Source organism: Pinus tabuliformis, chromosome 4_1 (genome assembly GCF_031772625.1).
Source record: "Pinus tabuliformis cultivar Carrire ecotype Pingquan chromosome 4_1, CPIR1, whole genome shotgun sequence".
Lineage (NCBI taxonomy): Eukaryota > Viridiplantae > Streptophyta > Pinopsida > Pinales > Pinaceae > Pinus > Pinus tabuliformis.
Window position 1 is genome coordinate 215,702,008 of NC_142303.1, and position 19,225 is coordinate 215,721,232.

General features: G+C 40.7%; 1 protein-coding gene across 1 annotated transcript in view; it reads right to left on the reverse strand.

Moving 5' to 3' along the window:
• The window catches only part of RECQL3 (DEAD/DEAH box RNA helicase family protein), a 441,760-nt gene that overhangs the window by 85,082 nt on the left and 337,453 nt on the right, over window positions 1–19,225 (reverse strand). The window contains exon 17 of the mRNA XM_089419483.1: window positions 12,915–13,018. Within this exon, the coding sequence (XP_089275609.1) occupies window positions 12,915–13,018 (104 nt within the window). The remainder of the gene's footprint in view (window positions 1–12,914; window positions 13,019–19,225) is intronic.

The window sequence follows — 19,225 nt, forward strand, 5'->3', positions numbered from 1 at the left end:
AGCTGCTACTTCTACAGCTACTTCTTCAGCTTCTAGAGCACGTCAGACTCCACTGCCATTTCCACCACCACAGGCACCAGCATCTTCATCTAGGGGGAAAGGGAAAGCAGTGACATTTTCTCGCAAGAGGGGCAGAGGAAATCAATAGGATTAGAGTCTTAGACTTTCATTTTATTGTATATGACATTATGACATGATGAGATACATTATCATATTTTTTGTTGATATTTTGAGGCTGAGTTGGGACTCAGGACTTACTATTCAGGACATGATTCAATGTTATGTGTGATTTTAGCGCTAGAAATGATATTAAACATCTTATATATTAGTTTTTTTATCATATTTATGTGTCAATGTATTTATTTTATGTTGTAGATGGTTTAGATATTAAAAAAATTGAAAAAAAATGAAAAAAAATGAATATTTTTGTGCCAAACGATTTTTTCCCGATTTTTTCCGATTTTTTCCCGGCGCCGATTAAATCCCGATCGCGCTTTTAACAACATTGATAAATACTATGCTAATCTAAATATCTAAAAAAAACTGAAAAGCTACTAAATTGGCATTAACAAATATCATCATCTTTTCTGGCGATCTGGCAGTCGGCGACGATGCTTCATTCGGTGGTCTCTTTGCCTTTACTCCTTCGCTGACATATCGCCAGCATTGGCTCTACTTCTGGTGGAGTGTTGAGACGCGAAGTTAGCTGGGCATCATATGTGGCATCCTGAATGTCGGAAATCAGGTATCGGAGGGCATCTGTTAAACAGTTAAGAGCCGACCTTTGAGAGTGTGGTTTAATCAGAAAGAGCCAGTATGCGTCGGTGGTTAAAGTATTTACTCCAGCGATTAACCTTCCTTGTTTCTCCAGATCAGGATAATTTCTTTGCTCAAGCATGTTTGTTGTGGTTATGCTTCCAGGTGTGCACTGGGAGATCATGTTTGCCAGATAGAGTGTGTCATTGACTAGATTGATCATGTTGCTGGCAATCATTTTACATCTTGAGGCCGCCCTTTCCGCTTTCATTACCTGGGTGTTCCATTCCATGAAGAGTATGTCCTTGTACGCTTCATAAATTCGGGGGAAGTTTGCCACTTTCCCTTCTTCAGAATCTTGCCACTCAAGATATTCGGATATGGTATCTTCGGCCTGATCTAGCTCATTTCTGGCTTTCTCTATCTGCTGACATACTGCTGTGGATGTTTCGCATAATGACTCAGCATCAGTAAGTTGTTGGCATAAGAGCCTGATCTGAGATATTAATGCGCCATTTATGCGAGTTGCCTCTGCTCTGAAATCGTTAACACTCTGGGCGTCCTTGATACTTTCGAGCTGTGCCGATCGCTGATCTATTTGCTCATCTTTCGATTTCATTATCAGCTCATTCACCGTTCTCAACTGTGCCAATGTCTCTGACAATTCATTCTGCCTCTGGACTGCGTTCTGTTCTTCGATTTGCAGCTGCTGGGTTAACAAATTGTTTTCTTGCTGTTGAGCCAGCAACTGCTCTTCTACCTGTGCTGCCTTGTTTTTCGCCTCAATTACTTCTGCCTGTAATGCATAAATTTCATGGTCCTTAGTCTTTAACATAAGACTTACCTCTGATGCTTTGTCGATAGTTGCTGCCGAATAAGCTCCCGCGAATTGCGATAGCTTAGTTAGATCATCAGAGGGGTCCAATTCCCCTTTCCAGACCACATTGCCCGTGACTGTTTGCTCAGGAGAAATAGAAGGTTGATCAAGCCTTCGTCTCTTCCTAGAGCGCCTAACAATGGCTTTATGCTTTGGGCTGTAGAAAATATCTAGGGGAGGAATTTCTTCCACCTGGAGATCAACTTGATCGGACGGGTCTTGAGTGATTACCTCGACATCCTGTGAAATGGGTGGGCCGCTGGTTCTTTCTAGAACCTGAGAAGTAGTATCGGGAGCATTGCTTGTTTTAGAGGTGTCTGAGTCTTTGGAGGCTTCCTTACCACTGATAATGGAATCGAATTGGTTCCATTCTTTAATCAATTCAGGATTAGTGGAGGTTTGCTCATGTTGTTCTGTGTGGGCCTTGCTCCGTTCTTTTTCTTGTTCTGCCCTCTGCTGCTCCTCCTGCAATTTCCGCTGCTGATCCTCCAATTCCTTTTTCTGCCTATCTTCCCGTTCTTTCTTTGCTTTCTCTTCTTCTTTCTTCTTCCTCTGTTCTTCTATCTCTTTCTGCTTTCTTTGCTCTTGATCCTTCTGTGCCTTTTGCTGCCTTTCTAACTGCTCCCTTTTCTGCCTTTCTGCCTGCAGCTTGTTTTGCCTTTCCTCCTGATGTTTATCCTGTTCCTTAGTTGTAATATGAAGTGAACGTATCTGCTGCCGACCAGGCTCGCTTGAGGAAGATGCTGGGGTTGTGGATAATAAATCTAGAGGCAGAGTTTGCAACCTCTGCTCTCTAAGTTTATTAAACTCAGTTAACGCCACATCATTGTATCTTACTGCAGCAAGCTGTTTGGTTTGGCTTATTGAACCGGCACCTACGAACAAGTCATCAAACATGTCTTCTTGATGGACAATCTTTGACAGTTTGGCCTGTTCCAGGGCAATGAAAGCAGTCTTGTTTGGATCATAGAGTCTGTTTGGGATAGTGGCCAGGGATATCACTTGGAGTTTTGTTGCTTCTTTTTCTGCATGCTTGTAGTTAAGTAAAGTATAAACTCCAATTCTTAAAGGAAAAGAGGGCCAACCTCTTTTCTTCTCCTCTTTGAGAGTTTGTGTGACACTCTCGGACATAATCTGATAGCAGATTTCCCGGGCTAACAGTTTGTCTGGGATGTATAAAGGGAGAACGTGTGGCCTAGCTTTGCTTCCAAAAACTCTAATATAGGTGAAATGCTCTTCCCCGAACCAATCTGCTAAGGCTGGTAAGTCAAAAGAAGCTTCAAGAGAAATTCTTGGGATAGGTCTGTCGAAAATAGAATAGTGAATGGGCACCATGAAACCATTGCAAATTTGATACAAATGGTCCTTGTAAGAGGACTTCCACAATTTCCGATGGTACAAATGGATGGGTGTTGGATCATGGGTGGTCCATCTCCATCCGAGGACAGGAAACTCAGAATTAAAACACAGGGTATCCATAATGTAGGCAGAGTAATAAAACGGTGGGATTTTCCTTTCGCTGACTATGGTTTTGGCTCTAAATTCTCGAACAGCTATGACCAACTTATCAGACAGAATAGTGGCCCAATCCATAATTGTACTATTTACAGCCGCTTCCATTAGGGGAACCATGTCAATATGGATATTAGCGGAGTCATGTAATCCCCACAATCTACACATCATAATCCCAGCATAGCAATAGGGAGAAGCCAAAGAAGCATTGGAGTACTTACCCGAACTTTCATGCTTGTGTTTGGCTGGGTTCTGCCTCCAATCTCGGAGGGGTTCGGATGGTGATTCATTCTCTTTCGCGAACTTCTCCACGAAGGCTCTGTTATAGACTAGCTCTGGTTCAGGCAAATGATACATTCGCCTCAGGTCATCAGGCTTGAACGACCCGAAAATCCTTCCATCCCTTGTATGAAAAGTTCTATCAGTGAGGGGAATTTCCTCGATCGCCCAGCGTACCACATCAGTGAAAGGTAGGACCTGCTCTCTTGCTGCTATTCTGTGCAAAAAGGAGTCGGCCAAGTCTTTGAGAGTTGCATCAGACTTCCTTTGTTCATCCACGCTAGCCTCTGTCACTGTCTTCGCCGGTTGCTCGGCTTCTAACAGATTATATGTACCCTGCCATGTAGTGCTAGGAAGACCGGTGCATGTAGTATCTGAGATTAGGCCTTTCTTCGAAACTGTGGCAGCTTGACCTGCGACGGGTGCTGTAGTAGAACTCGCAGCCTTCTTGAACTTCTTCCCCATCATGTTTAGGCTTCTGTCGACAGCTGAACTCTACACAAATGCAAGAGAAACCGTAACGAGGAAATAACAATGACAATCCATAACGGGAAAGATATAACACTTGAAGCGTGGCAAGATCAATTCTAAAAGGGGCTGCGGATCTAATTATTTAAGAAGACACCGCAGATGCAATGATGGTGATTTTACAGCCTGCAGCTCCATAAATGACCATTACGTCGTCATTAGGCTGAATGACCCCTTAAAGCGTGCAACAGATTTTTTAAAGGTCTAATCGTAAGTGTTCGTTAAATCGAAGGGGCAAAGTTTTAATTACGCATGCATTACCTTATCCCTGCATTTAACGGCATTTTGAAATCTGTGCTTTATCAACCGGATTAAATATAACTTAAAAGCTTGAAGCAATCACCTTTTAAGAACTCTAATCGTCGTTACACGTCATCGCATCGCATTGGGGTGTAAGTGATACTATCATTTGGGAGCTGTTTTGGCGAATGCCGATTGCGACATCGCATCGAATTAGCGCATGGGCACATTACCAGATGTATGTCAAATGATTTGCCGACTTCCGATTGCGATATCACATTGCATCGGGAAAAACCTGCGCATCCTGTGAAAATGTTTAGGATTCCGCCGACTACCGATAGCGATATCGCATCGGGTCGGGGCTTATAACTTAAAGCGTTTTTCCACAAGAGGCAGCGCCGATAACAGATTGCCGATATCACATCGCGTCGGGGTGTAAGATATGTGCTCTTTTGTGTGTACATTGAATACCGCCGATCGCCGATAGCGATATCGCATCGGCAAGGACCAAGGTGATATTTAAATGTGTTTCTCTCGTTATTGCGTCATGCGATCTTGCGATTGCTTTTTCGCATTAACCAAAAATTGCTTGATATTTATTCAAAAAGGCTCTCATTCACAAATTCGTTTGATTATCGTACCTTTTTTGAATAAATTCATTAATGCCAATTAAATTTTTTAAAAGGGACCCATTTCATATGTTAATTGTTTGTGAATGAAAATGTTATGAAATGGGGGGTTGTTGTAGGGCACAACAGGTACCTACATGGGACCATCAATCTTGGATTGAGATATACTATCAAAGATGTAAGGCTACATGGATACTCTAATGTTGATTGGGTTGGTAACTTTACTGACAGAAAGAGCACATCAGGGTGTTTCTTCAACTTAGGATCTGCCATGATATCTTGGATGAGTAGAAAGAAAAAAGTGTGTTGCCCTTAACACAGCTGAAGCAGAATACATTGCTGCTAGCATGGCTAGCTGTGAGGCAGTATGGCTAAGGAAGCTCTTTGGAGAGTTGTTTGAGCAAGTATTGGATACTACAGTAATTTACAGTGACAATAGGAGTGGGATTCAACTTGCTGAAAATCTTGTTTTCCATGACAAGTCTAAACACATTCAGATCAAATATTACTATATCCGAGATATGGTGCAAAGAGGAGCAGTAAGACTTCATCATATAGTGACTGATGACCAGATCGTCGACATTCTTACCATGCCTCTACTGTGAAAATTCTATCACTGCAACAACTGATTTATTTTACCTACTTATTTCTCAATAAGTTATTTATGAAAATCCTTTAAAACAACAAAATAAATTCTACTAGAGATATCACATCATAATACAGAAACAAACACATGCACAAGAATTAACACATTGACACAAATATTTTGGACAATCAGTCCCCGAAAAAACCCAATGTGGGAAAACCGGTGCAGCAAGGGAGGATTTTATTATTCAACAATTCTTCAGTACAACTGGGTGCCAAACTGGCTTACCCAACAGAGAGAAAATTCTTTAGCACTTCCCCCAGTCTCAACGTCAGCCTGGCTGACCTCTGCATAGCTCCCAGACACTCTGCGTCAACCCTTGCCTCTCTGCGTCAGCACTGGGCCTCTTTGCGTCACCCACGCAGGCCCTCCAGTGACTGCATAGTCTGCAGCCTCTGCATCTGCCTCTCCAAACTCTGCATTGTTCCCCTGGTGTTGTTTTCGACTCTTTGTTCTGTAATTGCTGCCTCCTGTTGCTCTCCAGACCACTAGTTAGAATTTCTTAGCTAACCCTGCTATAGAAATCGAACTGACTAGTCTCCCTCAACCTGTTCTCCAACTGACCCTCGAGCCTCTTTAGTCCTTCAACGGTCAAGATTAAATCTTTAATCAACTTCTAAGATTAGATTTGGCTTGATCCATGACTTTTGGAACCTTCTAACCTAGTTTTATATTAATACCCATTAATATTTTATTTTTCCTAAGTTTAGACTCAAGAACTCCATTAAAAATATTAATTATTTTAATATCTCCCAAACCAGTTAGAATCTGCCCAAACCATTTCTAGGTCTTGGATATCGCATGTACTTTAACCTCTCCACCAATTTTCATGGCTAGATCACATCAGATGCTACCCCAAATCAACACTCCCTCTTAGCGAGCACTGTGCTCTAGTAATCCTCCACACTCAGCATTACTCTGATCGTACGACATCGGTACTTTTGTTGATGCTAAGCCTCCCTGCCCAACATCCTCTGCACTACTGCATCTTCTACTGTTTCCCATGGCTCTATCGCTGCCACTGCTACATCTGTACTGCAGCTCCCTCTGCATCCGTGCTGTTGCTGGTCCTTCTTCCCAACACTGCATCTGCACTGCAAACTCCTTCTCATCATGTTGCATCGTGCTATTACTGACTGCTACTGCACTGCAACATCATACCCATTTCTGCTACTGAAATGGATTCTTTATCATCCCCATCTTCTCCTTGAAATAATCAAACTTGGTTCTTCCAAGGGCCTTGGTAAGGATGTCTGCCACCTATTCTCCTGTAGGAGTGTAGCTCAACTGTACAACTCCTTGTTGGACACAGTCTCTGACAAAGTGACGGAAATCAATATGCTTTGACCGATCATGAAACACTGGATTCTTAGAGAGCTTGATGCAAGACTGATTATCACACATGATCCTGGTCGCTTCCATCTTTCTTTTGAATAGGTTCACAAGAATTTTTCTAGGCCATATGGCCTCGCACGAAATAGTACCCAGAGGTACTTTTCCAATCCACTGAACTTCCTGCCCAATCTACATCAGTAAAACCACTCAATCTGATATCCTTTCCCCTTGAGTACAAGAGTCCATAATCGACTATTCCCTGTAAATACCTGAGAACATGTTTGGCTGCTACCCAGTGCGCCCTCTTCGGCTCCACCATGAACTGACTGAGGGTGTTGACAACGTAGCAAATGTTTGGCCTGGTATTGACCAGATACATCAGGGACCCTATGAGCTGCCTGTATAAGGTGGGATCAACATCTTTGTCTTCTGATGCATCAATCTTCTTCCAGTTGGTTATCATTGGAGTAGCCATGGGTCTACAGTCCTCCATCCTGAATCTCTTTAGGATTTTTGTAGCATATCTCCCTTGCCCAAGGAAGATCTCCCCCTTTTGCTGCCAAACTTCCAACCCCAAGAAATAATGCATTCGTCCCAAATCCTTCATGTCGAACTCCGTGGCTAGATTCTTCTTGCAGTCCCCTATGAGCCTGGATGATCTTGTCAGGAAGAGATCATCCACATATAATACTAAGATTAGAGGCTCATTCTCTACAACCAGATAGTAGAGATTTGGATCTGTGTCACTCTTGACAAATCCCATTTTCTGCAAGTAGCCATCGATTCGCCCATACCACGCTCTAGGTGTCTATTTCAGCCCATACAAGGCTTTGTTCAATCTACATACATGAGACTTCTTCTCATGTGTCTCAAAGCCCTCTGGTTGTTCAATGTATACTTCTTTTTCTATCACACCGTTTAGAAATGTCGTTTTGACATCCATCTGATGAATCTCACACCCCATCTATGCTGCAATAGATATCACGGTTCTAATAGATGTATACTTGGCTACCAGGGCGAAGGTCTCTTCGTAGTCAATTCCTTCCTTCTGAGCATACCCCTTAGCCACAAACCTAGTTTTGTATTTCTCAACACTGCCGTCTGCAACGTATTTAATCCTATAGATCCATCTCGAACCTACCACTGATCTGTCTTGAGGCCTTAGCACTACCTCCCAAACATCGTTCACCATTATGGAGTTGTACTCCTCTACCATCGCATCCAGCCAAACTTGATGTTGAGTTTCCTCCTGAAAATTGGCAGACTCCCCATCTTGACCTACTAATGCCTGATATCTATCTGGTTGTTTTCGCTCCCTCTTATTGTTCCTTGGCACACCGATGAAGTCCTATGCATCTCGCAGAATCTGACGAAGTTCCCTACTCGTCCTTCCTCTACCGGCAAGTGCTTCTATTAGCTCCTCCTCATCTAGTGATTCTTCCTGACCCAAGGAAGAATTCTTTTCTTCCGTTGGTTGAAGAGGCTTGACCAATAGTTCCTCTTTTGGCTGCTCCTTGGAAGGCATTTCTCAAGATTTTCTGAAAGCCCTGTCTTCCTGAACTTCACATCTCGTCGAACTACTACCTTCCTGCTCCCTAGAAGATAGATTATGTCTGCCTTAGTGTTCTCGCTATATTCCACTAGATATCCTTTCTCTGCAGTTTGATCCAACTTCTTCCTCTTTTCCTCGGGTATGTGGCAATATGCTAAGCTCCCAAATATCCTGAAATGACCAACTTCAGGCATCTTCCCTGTGAAGACATTCTCTGGAATAATCTTGCCCAATGCCTGATGAGGAGTTCTATTCTGAACATAGACTGTTGTGTTGCATGGTTCTGCCCATAGGAATTTTGGCATATCCTGATCATACATCATGACCCTAGCTGCTTCTACAATAGTCTTGTTCTTTCTTTATGCTACTCCATTCTGCTCCGGATTGCACAGAGTTGTCCATTCTCTTCTAATGCCCTCCTTAGTGCAAAAATCAGTGGAGTCCTTATCAACATACTCTCCACCATTATCTGAGCGCAAAACTTTTATTTTCTTCCCAATCAGATTCTCCACCAGAGCCTTCAACTCTTTGAATCGATAGAAAACCTCGTCCTTGGTTTTCAAAAAATAAATCCAAGTTTTCCTTGAGTGGTCATCAATGAAGGTAAGGAAGTACTCAGCACCACTAAGAGCTTTAATGGACATGGGTCCACAAATATCTGAGTGTATCAATCCTAGTACACTTTTGGCCCTGTTTTTACTTCTAAGAAATGTTGCCTTGGCATACTTTCCTAGAGCACATCCTCTGTAAACATCATCTCGTTCCGTACTAAGATCTGAAACTCTTGTTACAATGTTCCTGAGAATTCTCATAGCCCCATGGTGCAAATGTCCCATTCTTTTGTGCCATAGTTCATTCAAATCCTTGTATCCATGACTGCTTATTAGTGCCATTGGTGATTCTAGTTATAGTCTGTACAACCTATTACTTTTGATCCCGATCTACACTTTCTTTTTCCAGCTTGGGTGTTTGACGTATACTTTCTCCTTGATGAAGAAAACATCATAGCCTTTGCCTTGAAGTTGCGACACGGAAAGTAAGTTCATCCCCAATCCTGGTACATGCAACACATTGGTAGCACGAAACCGCTCTCCCGTTTCTATTTGAGAAACTATGGTACCCCTCCCTACTGGAGTACATTTTGCCTTGTTCCCCATGGTGATCTGAAAGTTCATCTTCTCCTCTCGATAATCTAAGAAACATTACCGGATTCCTGTCATATGCCAAGAGGCCCCACTGTCTATATACCATACCTCTGATGATGCAGAGCTAGTCACACAAGCCATTTCTTCTTCCAGCCTGTAAGTTAACATAGAGAAATCGAAATCACTTTCTCTTGTGCAATTTTCTAAAAATCTGTGCAAGTCTCCTGCCGTAGATGCATCTACATCATGGTCTCGACCCATAATTGATTTTCCCTTCCTGTCTCTGATTACTTGCTTTGATACCATGTGAAACTTCTATCACTGCAACAACTGATTTATTTGCCTACTTATTCCCGATAAGTTATTTATGAAAATCCTTCAGTAAACATTAAAATAAATTCTGCTGCAGATATCACATCATAATACAAAAACAAACACATTCACAAGAACTAACATATTGACATAAATATTTTGGACAATCAGTTTCCAGAAAAACCCAATGTGGGAAAACCGGTGCAGCAAGGGAGGATTTTATTATTCAACAATTCTTCAGTACAACTGGGTGCCAAACTAGCTTACCTAACAGAGAGAAAATTCTTCAGCACTTCCCCTAGTCTCAGCGTCAGCCTGACTGACCTCTGCATCAACCCTTGCCTCTTTGTGTCAGCACTGCGCCTCTCTGCGTCACCCACACAGGCCCTCCAGTGACTGCACAGTCTGCAACCTCTACATCTGCCTCTCCAACCTCTGCGTTGTTCCCCTGGTGTTGTTGTCAACTCTTTGTTCCGTACTTGCTACCTCTTGCTGCGCTCCAGACCACTAGTTCGAATTTCTCAGCTAATCCCGCTCCAGAAATCGAACTGGCTGGTCTCCCTCAGTGTGTTTTCCAACTGACCCTCAAGCCTCTTCTTATACTTTTCCTGTTGGTCCTTCAACGGCCGAGGTTAAATCTCTAATCAACGACAGAGATTAGATTTGGCTTGATCCATGACTTTTGGAACCTTCTAACCCAGTTTTATATTAATACCCATTAATATTTTATTTCTCCTAAGTTTAGACATAGGAACTCCATTAAAAATATTAATTATTTTAATATCTCCCAAACCAGTTAGAATCTACCCAAACCATTTTTGGGTCTTGGAAATCTCATGTGCTTTAGCCTCTCCACCAATTTTCATGGCTAGAGCACATCTGATGCTACCCCAAATCAACATTTGCCGAAAGGAAACTTCTTGGTTCTCAAAGAGAAGCTTGGACTGATAGATGTGACCCTTCCCAGAGAGGGTGGTCATGGATGATAAGCCTTGGATGTGCGAGATCCTTGTCATGTGTCGACAAGTTGATCCCCCCAAGCAATGACAAGGCTTGGATGAGTGAGATCTTTGTTATGTGTTGACAAGTGGACCCCCCCAAGCAGTGATGAGCCTTGGATGTGCGAGATCCTTGTCATGTGTTTTAAGTGGATCCCCCCAAGCAGTGATGAGCCTTGGATGTGTGAGATCCTTGTCATGTGTTGACAAGTGGATCCCCCCAAGCAATGATGAGCCTTGGATGTGCGAGATCCTTGTCATGTTTTGACAAGTGGTATAGGGTGATGGATGTATCTCCTATGATGATTCTTCTTCATTAGATTGTAACATCATTGTTTGAAAGCAGAGATAGCAAAGATCCTTGTATCAGAAAGAAATTCCTCCCTAGCTGAGAGGGAGTGTTGAAAATTGACAACTATGGTGTATATTTCCTTGAATAGAATTCTATTTCTGACCTTTCTAAATTGACTTTCTAAAAATAGAAAGTCATGTCTATCTTTGCAACCATGACTTTCCAAAAATAGTAAATCACCTACATCAATTCGTAATCATATAGACATGATGGAAAATCACTTAACTTACCCTTAATCAATCTCAATTGTTTAATTTTTAACTTAATCCTCACTATTATTATTATTATTATTACTATTATTCTCTTTATGATATCATTATATTATTATTAAAAGGAAATTCAAATCTCTCAATCATGTCATATGTAACTCCCCTCAATTAATGCATATGTTACTCTCTCTCTCTTAATGGATTCATTCCTCTCTGCCTTTAATGCTCTTAGACACCTCTTACACTCTCCTACTCATCATAAAAAGATTCTTCTTACACTTCTTTGATACATAAGTTACACTTCTCTCCTAAATGCATAAGTTGCACTCATCTCCTTTAAGGCATAAATTACACTCCTATTTTGGCATATGTAACTCCTCAAGGCATAAGAGTTACTCCTTCATGAATTTGACCTCCTTGCTCTTCCTTTATATTTGTGCCTCTCATTCTCACCTGAGAAAAGGGGAGTTGGAGAGTCTAGAGGAAGATTGTGAGAGAGAGAGAGAAAGAGTCTTGAAGAGCAACAGCAGAGCATCGAGAGCCAAAGTGATTCAATGTTTGCATCAACTACTGCTATCAGAGATCTTCTTCAGATTTGGGTGAACTTCTTCATTCTCTCATTTTACTTTGTATCTGTGTTGAACAATTGATTTCTAATAGAAGAAAAATCTGGTTGGGTTTCTCCCCTTGTGGGTTTTTCCCTGGTCATAGACCTAACTTCTCTGTGTCTCATTGAGTTCTTCATTGTCTTCCATTGTGCATATGGTTTATATGGTTTATGTTCTATCTACAATTACTTAACTTATTTTGCAGTGTAAGGAAGTTCTGGATTTAAGTGATTGTAACAACATAGAACATCAAAATTTCAACACTATCTACAATTGCTTAACTAATATTGCAGCAGAAAGAAATTTTTAGAATAAGTAATTGTTTCAGCATAGAACATCAAATTTTCAACAATAAAGATAGTCTTTCATGTGGTGGGAACACATAGTTCTTGTGTCAAATTATCATATAGGGGAGACCCCCTAATAGTGATTGGGTTCACCCTGAAGAGTGGGATGATAAACCGAGGTGATAGTGGTTGTTCTCTGAGTTTCTCTTGATTTGTCTTGAGAATGACCTTGCATTTCCAGCAAGACAAATTGAGCAGTAACAAGGCCAATGTGAAGGGATCTTGGTGGATCTTAACCCTCCAGTTGCACAAGTACTGTGGGTGGTTAGCAAGCATATCACTTTCCTCCACTGAAGTGTAGTATATGGAAGCAATGATAGCATCAGAGGAGACAATTTGGTACTTGTTGATTGCAAGTTATGGAAGCTGATCCTACCACACTTCATTTGTGACAACAACTGTTATGAAGTTGGCAAAGAATTTTGTTTTCCATGAATGGGCAAAGCATGTAGAAGTGCATTACCTTCAACCACTGATTGAGAATGAAGAAATAAAGCTTCAATATTCTTAAAGACATTGAAATAGTATCTATGACAAGACTATAAAAAATGAGATTAATGAAGGTAAATGCAATAGAAGTATCCATTACCATCTGAACTCGAAATATCCTCTTCTGAATCACTTTTTTCATTATCATGATTCCAAAATTCTGATTCCATATGTTCATAACCCCTTCCAGCTGTTCCAGGCTTACTGCAAAAGATATCATATAGATATTGGAAACAACCCTATGAAACCATGGCATGAAATTTTGACAAAAACATGTTAAAACTCCAGTGATATCACATTATGTGCATGCTTCAAACATCATTGCTAAACTTCTGTTTAGAAGTAGGCATCCATACCAACCCAAATGCATACAATGTGAAATTGTTACGAATCATAAAAGTCAATAATTTGAAAAAAGAAGATAAATATTATCAATATTCAAAAGATTTTAAGAACGCTAGAGATTCAGAAAACTGATTTCATGTATGCTCGGGAATGTGTCATGTCCACACAAATATTTATGCATTAATTTGGTTAAGAAATCTTGCTGCCACAATGTCAAAAACCAGGCATGGTATGGATTTAGGATACAAGTTCAGGAGATTAAGAGAGTAAAAGGCTTAATGGAGAAAACATGAACCGATTACAAAACTTGTAAATCCAAGTGTGGTTTAACATTGTCTTTTAACTTTTAATACATAAGAAAATATGGATTTGTTAGCTTTCCTCTGCAGATGGAATAGTACTTCCAAGCAACATGTTGTGGAATAGTTTAAAATATAGTTAAGACAGAAATTATGCAGCTACAAAAACATCCATAATTGTGTGAAGAAACCACCTTGTTTATTGGTTAGAAACCGCATAATTCAGGATCCACTTACAAACAGGAAATGATTGAGATACTGAATTTGAAGATTGCCGTTACGGCTAAAGTTACTGTGCTAAAGAAGAAACCAACGATAGATGCAGAACAAACTGATTTGGTATCCCAAATAGCTAATGAAGACTTGAATATGGAAAAAATAGGTGTTGCAGCGAAATGTGCTTTGAGACAGAATTGTACCATAATTTGTATTCTTTGAAATGTAGTTTGACTATTGTCCTCCGTAGCACTGCTGATATAAAAATCTATTGAAATATCAACTCTTGTGGTTTGGATCTTGATCAAGTGCCATTCGAGAATGATTTTTATTTATCATAATTGATTGTTACTATTCTAAGCATTGTTGATAAACAGATTGTTTAAAGTATTGACCCTTGTCATTCCGAAGTTGACGAGATGACATTGCAGCATTATTTTGCTTTATGATACTGTTGTAGCCACTACAACAGCCCCAAAATTTTGGCTTCCTCAAAATTTTGGAGACCCCCATACTTAATTGCTTATCATCCTTTGCCTATGGTCTACTAGGGTTTCATCACCCCTTAGAACTATCTAGGGTTTATTTGGGACCTAACAAGCTTAACTCTTAAGGCCTAAACCTAAGTTTTCCTCACCAAGGTATTAGTCGCACTTGCAATTTCTAGTGACCAACTTATTGGAAATTGAACCTGCGGCCTCTCCAATCCTGTCACATGTGACAGATTAACTGCACACATAATGGATGCGACCTCATCATTGGCTGATAAAAGTGCGACTTGCAACCTCCTTACCTTATAGGTCGCAAGTCGTACCTTAGGAACACAGTGTCTTTTGGTTGAGATCTGAATCTGCGACTTGCAACCCCTCTAGGTTGCAAATTGCATTCTTAGATCACAGTCAGCCGCTCACTCAATTGTTGAATTTTCCAAGTCTATCCGTTAGAAAAATAACTTTTATTCTCCTGGTTTATTTCTTCTACTTGTTTAAAATCGAAGTAATGTAATACATTAAATACCGAAATAAACACAATACAGTCACAACATCTACAAATCAACAACTGAAAGAAAAACAAGCACACGAGTGACACAGTTATTTTTGGACAAATGTCCCCGAAAAAACCCAATGCAAGAAAATCGGTGCATCTATTCAGAGGGTTATATTATTATGCAGTTTATCTCAGTACAACTGGGTGCCTAACTGGCTCACCCGAAAGAGAAAAATACATGGCAGCAATACCTCTATATCCAGAAACAGGTATTCAGAAAACCTGTCCCACGAAACCCTCTACGGCACAACTGAAGCTCAGCGCTGGCCCTTCTGCCCTCTGTGTCAGCCTCCAACTGACCTGCGTAAGCCCCAGGACCCTCTGCGTCAGCACTTTGAGGCACTGTGCAACCTCTGGGAGCCTCTGCGTCACTCCCTTTTCCCTCTGTGTGCATGACGCAGTCTCTCTGGGCTCTGCGTTGCCTCTGATAGGCTCTACGCTACCTCTGCTGACTGTTGCTCTCACTCTCTCTGCTTTTGTGTAGGTCTGCCAGTATTGTCCTTGCCTCTCTACCTCGTACTCACTGCCCCTCGTTGTTGATCACTAATTCAACTTTGCTTAGCAACCTCGCTCTAGCAAAATGAATGACTCATCACTCTAGTGTATTCTACAACTAACCTTCAAGCCTCTTCTTATACTTTTTTCATTGGTCCATCAACGGCCGAGATTAAATCTCTAATCAACGGCTAAGATTAGGTTTGGCTTGATCCATGACTTTTGGAACCTTCTAACCCAGTTTTATATTAACACCCATTAATATTTTATTTTTCCTAAGTTTAGACTTAAGAACTCCATTAAAAATATTAATTATTTTAATATCTCCCAAACCAGGTACAATCTGTCCAAACCATTTCTGGGTCTTGGAGATCTCATGTGCTTTAGCCTCTCCACCAATTTTCATGGCTAGAGCACATCTGATGCTACCCCAAATCAACATCAACTTGTATCTATGACCTACAACCTTGCTTCTCTTATCACGTGCGATGAAATTAGAGTGCATATCTAATATGCGACCTCCTTCGTACCTACTTCCACTTTATAAAACAATTCGCTCCCTCCAACACTTCATTCTATCTCCAGTGATCAACCAAGCGACCACTTCTCCAACTATTGACAACAAACGCGACCCCTAGTGAGTAATGCATGCATTTGGTAATCATTGCTTCTTGTTGCAATTGACAAGTGTTCAAACTTCAAACACTTCGTCTCCCATGCCTTTTGCACTTAAAACTTTATGCGTTCATCCCTCCTCCTACCTCTGCGTATAGCCATTATACTTTCGCTCATCCATTATCTGCCTCTTGATATCTAGTCACAACATTCATGGTTCCTCGTAATTGTGTCAGGGCGTATCATTTTAATAATCATCGGGTCCTTGTCAATGGCCCTCATCAAGCCTTTGATTGTTGATGGCATCAAACCACCCAAATCAAACCAGTTCGTTACCCCTTGGAATGACCCATTTCGAACTAAAAGGAACATAGAAATATTAGCATGCATACAAAGCATGCATATGATAGCTACATATGCGTGCATCACATGTACTACATATTAACTTATTATGAAATTGCCTAGTAAAAGATAAACGAATTAATTATCGAAAATTCTAAGTGAATACTTAACTTAGTATATTGAGTGAGGTACTTGATGTATGTACCACAACCTTAATATATGTAACTATACAAAATAAAAACGAAAGATAATGAATAATACAAATTAAAGGGAATATGATGTATGTATATATAGTAAAAAAGATCATTGAATACAATACATATTATATAAAATAACAAAGGAGATACAATACCAAAAATAAACAAAGTAATTATAATATATATTAATATAATCTAAAAGAAGAAATTATAAAATACAAACTAAACCAATTAAAAAGAATCCATTATATATACTATGCAATAAAGAGGAGCATAATATAAAGTCACAAAGAATTTAACAATGAATACAAATAAGATATAAATATTTTATTAAAAGAAGCTTGTTGTCAACCTTTGACCCAAGTGGTGGATGCCTGTTCAACCTAAAACTAACGTTTATCACCTTATCCCTTTTGCTGGAGGAACCGCAAACAAGAATCACCATTTGGAGGCAGGTGGGGAAATTCTATATAAGAAAGGCAAAGGAGGAATGCAGAGGAGGAAAAAACATGGGTTGCTAGAGGGTGAAATTCGGTTTGGAGGAGAATTCAATCAGAATTGGAGATTTGAGAAAATGTTCTTGAAGCTTTTGGGCACGGGGGCCAAAGTGCTTCAATTTTGAAGTATTCTAGAGTTGGGTACTGAGATTGTGCCCAGTTTTTCAAGGAGGATTTGGTAATTTTGGTAACAGGAACAAATTTGGAGCTATGACAGCACGGGATTGATTTCAAATGCAGAAGCCAGGTATGTATCTATGTTATTTAATTGATAGATTACTGTTTAATTTACAGTTGTTAGAATTTAGGGATTTAGTTTTGGTGAGGTCACCACATTTTGGTATCAGAGCCTTAAACTTTGTTGGACCTAACAGGTTTCTCCTTACTTATTTTTTGATTTTTTGGGCTTGTATTGCCTCCACCACTCATGAAACTACCTATAAAATTTTATAAATATGTTACCATAAATAATTTATAATTCTAGCTTTTCCTCGCTTCTCGATTTTGTTCTATTTCCACTTCGCACTTGTGTTACGACATTTCCTCATACGGTTGTATTTCAAGCCTGTGTTCACTGTGGAGAAGATCAGCCTGACCAGAGAGGGTGGGAATCGCCCTCCCAAGCGCTTGGCCTAATAACTAGTGGGTCATGGGAGCATTACATGTGACTCCTGTGTCTTTGTCTAACTGACCAAAAAGAATATATTTTATACCATCGGTTTTGAGCTGGCAATTCTTGAAACACACAACCTTCAGATCTTCAGCTTCCCTTCCATCTTCATTGAACCTCTGCTTCCCTTGCATCTATCCGGTTTCATATCCTGATCCTCATCTTCATCATCCATTTCCTCGCACCTTATCTCCTTCAGCTGCCATCCTGACATCCGCAGCCAATACCTCTGCCAGCGAACATATATACGATCAACAAGAACCAATATTTGAAACGTTGGATTTGCAACTTTACTTGAAATGGACTTAATGAGGGTTGTGCAAACCTGAGCACATCAATAGCACTCAACGACTAAACTCAGGTTTGAAGTGGGTCAAGATATAGCTAGGAGCACGGATGTTCTCGTGGAAGTGGGTAGCACCAAGAGTGCGAGTTGGTTAGCTCGAATTGCCAGCACTCATATAAAAGGAGTTTATTGCTATTCGTTGCCCAGGGTTGTATGGCTACCGACACCACATCATTTAACACCCATAGCCACCAACAGTGGCCACATATTATAAGCAAATTCACACTATTCAATGTGCCCATGAGGAAAAACCTCATTTTCCTGAGAAGTTTATTGATCAAATTTAAGCATATGAATCGTTGTCATGTTGTCATGTGCGTGGTCGTTCTTCGTCGAATTGATCTGTTGATTTTGGGTAGCATCGGATGTGCTCTAGCCTTGAAAATTGGTGGACAGGCTAAGGCGCATGAGATCTCCAAGACCCAGAAATCGTTTGGAGAAATTCCACTTGGATGAGGAGTTATTAAAATAATTAATATTTTTATGGGTTCCTAAGTCTAAACTTAGGAGAATAAAAATATTAATGTGTATTAATAAAATATGGGTGAGAAAGTTCTAAGTGACAAGGATCAAGCTAGTTGTAATCTTAGCCATTGATTAGGGATTAAATCTCGACCATTGATTCGTCAACAGGAAAAGTATAAGAGGAGGCTTGAGGGTCAGTTGGAGATATGCCATGTGATCAAAGAATTCAATTTTCTGGGGCGAGGTTTGCTGAGGAAATCGAGTTTGTGATCAGAGTTGTAGTGAGGGGCAATTCAACAAGGGATTTTCATATGAGGCTGAAGAATACATAGCAGAGAGGCAGCACAATGTCGAGAGAGATAGCGCAGGCCCTAGAAGGGCTAACGCAGTTGCCGAAGAGCTGACACAGAGGACGCAAAAGGCTGACGCAGGGGAAACAGAAGCCATAGAGGCTGACGTTGGGCCTCAAAGGCAGCGCTAAGGAGATTCTGTGGGCAGACTGGGAGCAGATCGGCAGACTCTGAGCCGGGAGAGGGTGACGCAGCTCCTGGAGGAGTGATGCGGTTCCAGAGTAGTGCTTGGAGCAGCCTTCGCTGTCCAGCATAGGGAACAGCCGAAGTCACTATGGAGTTTGATCATCTGGTTGCCGATTTGCTGGAATATCTGTCTCTGGATAGAGGTACTACTATCGAGGATATTCTCTCTTGGGTGAGCCATTTCTGGCACCCTAGTTGTATTCACAAAATCTGCTTAATAATACAAACCCTCTATTTGCTGCACCAGTTTTTCTCGAATTGGGTTTTTCTGGGGATGATTGTCCAAAAATAACGATGTCCCTTGTGTTATTGTCTCTGTTTATTTTAGTGCATGATCTGTA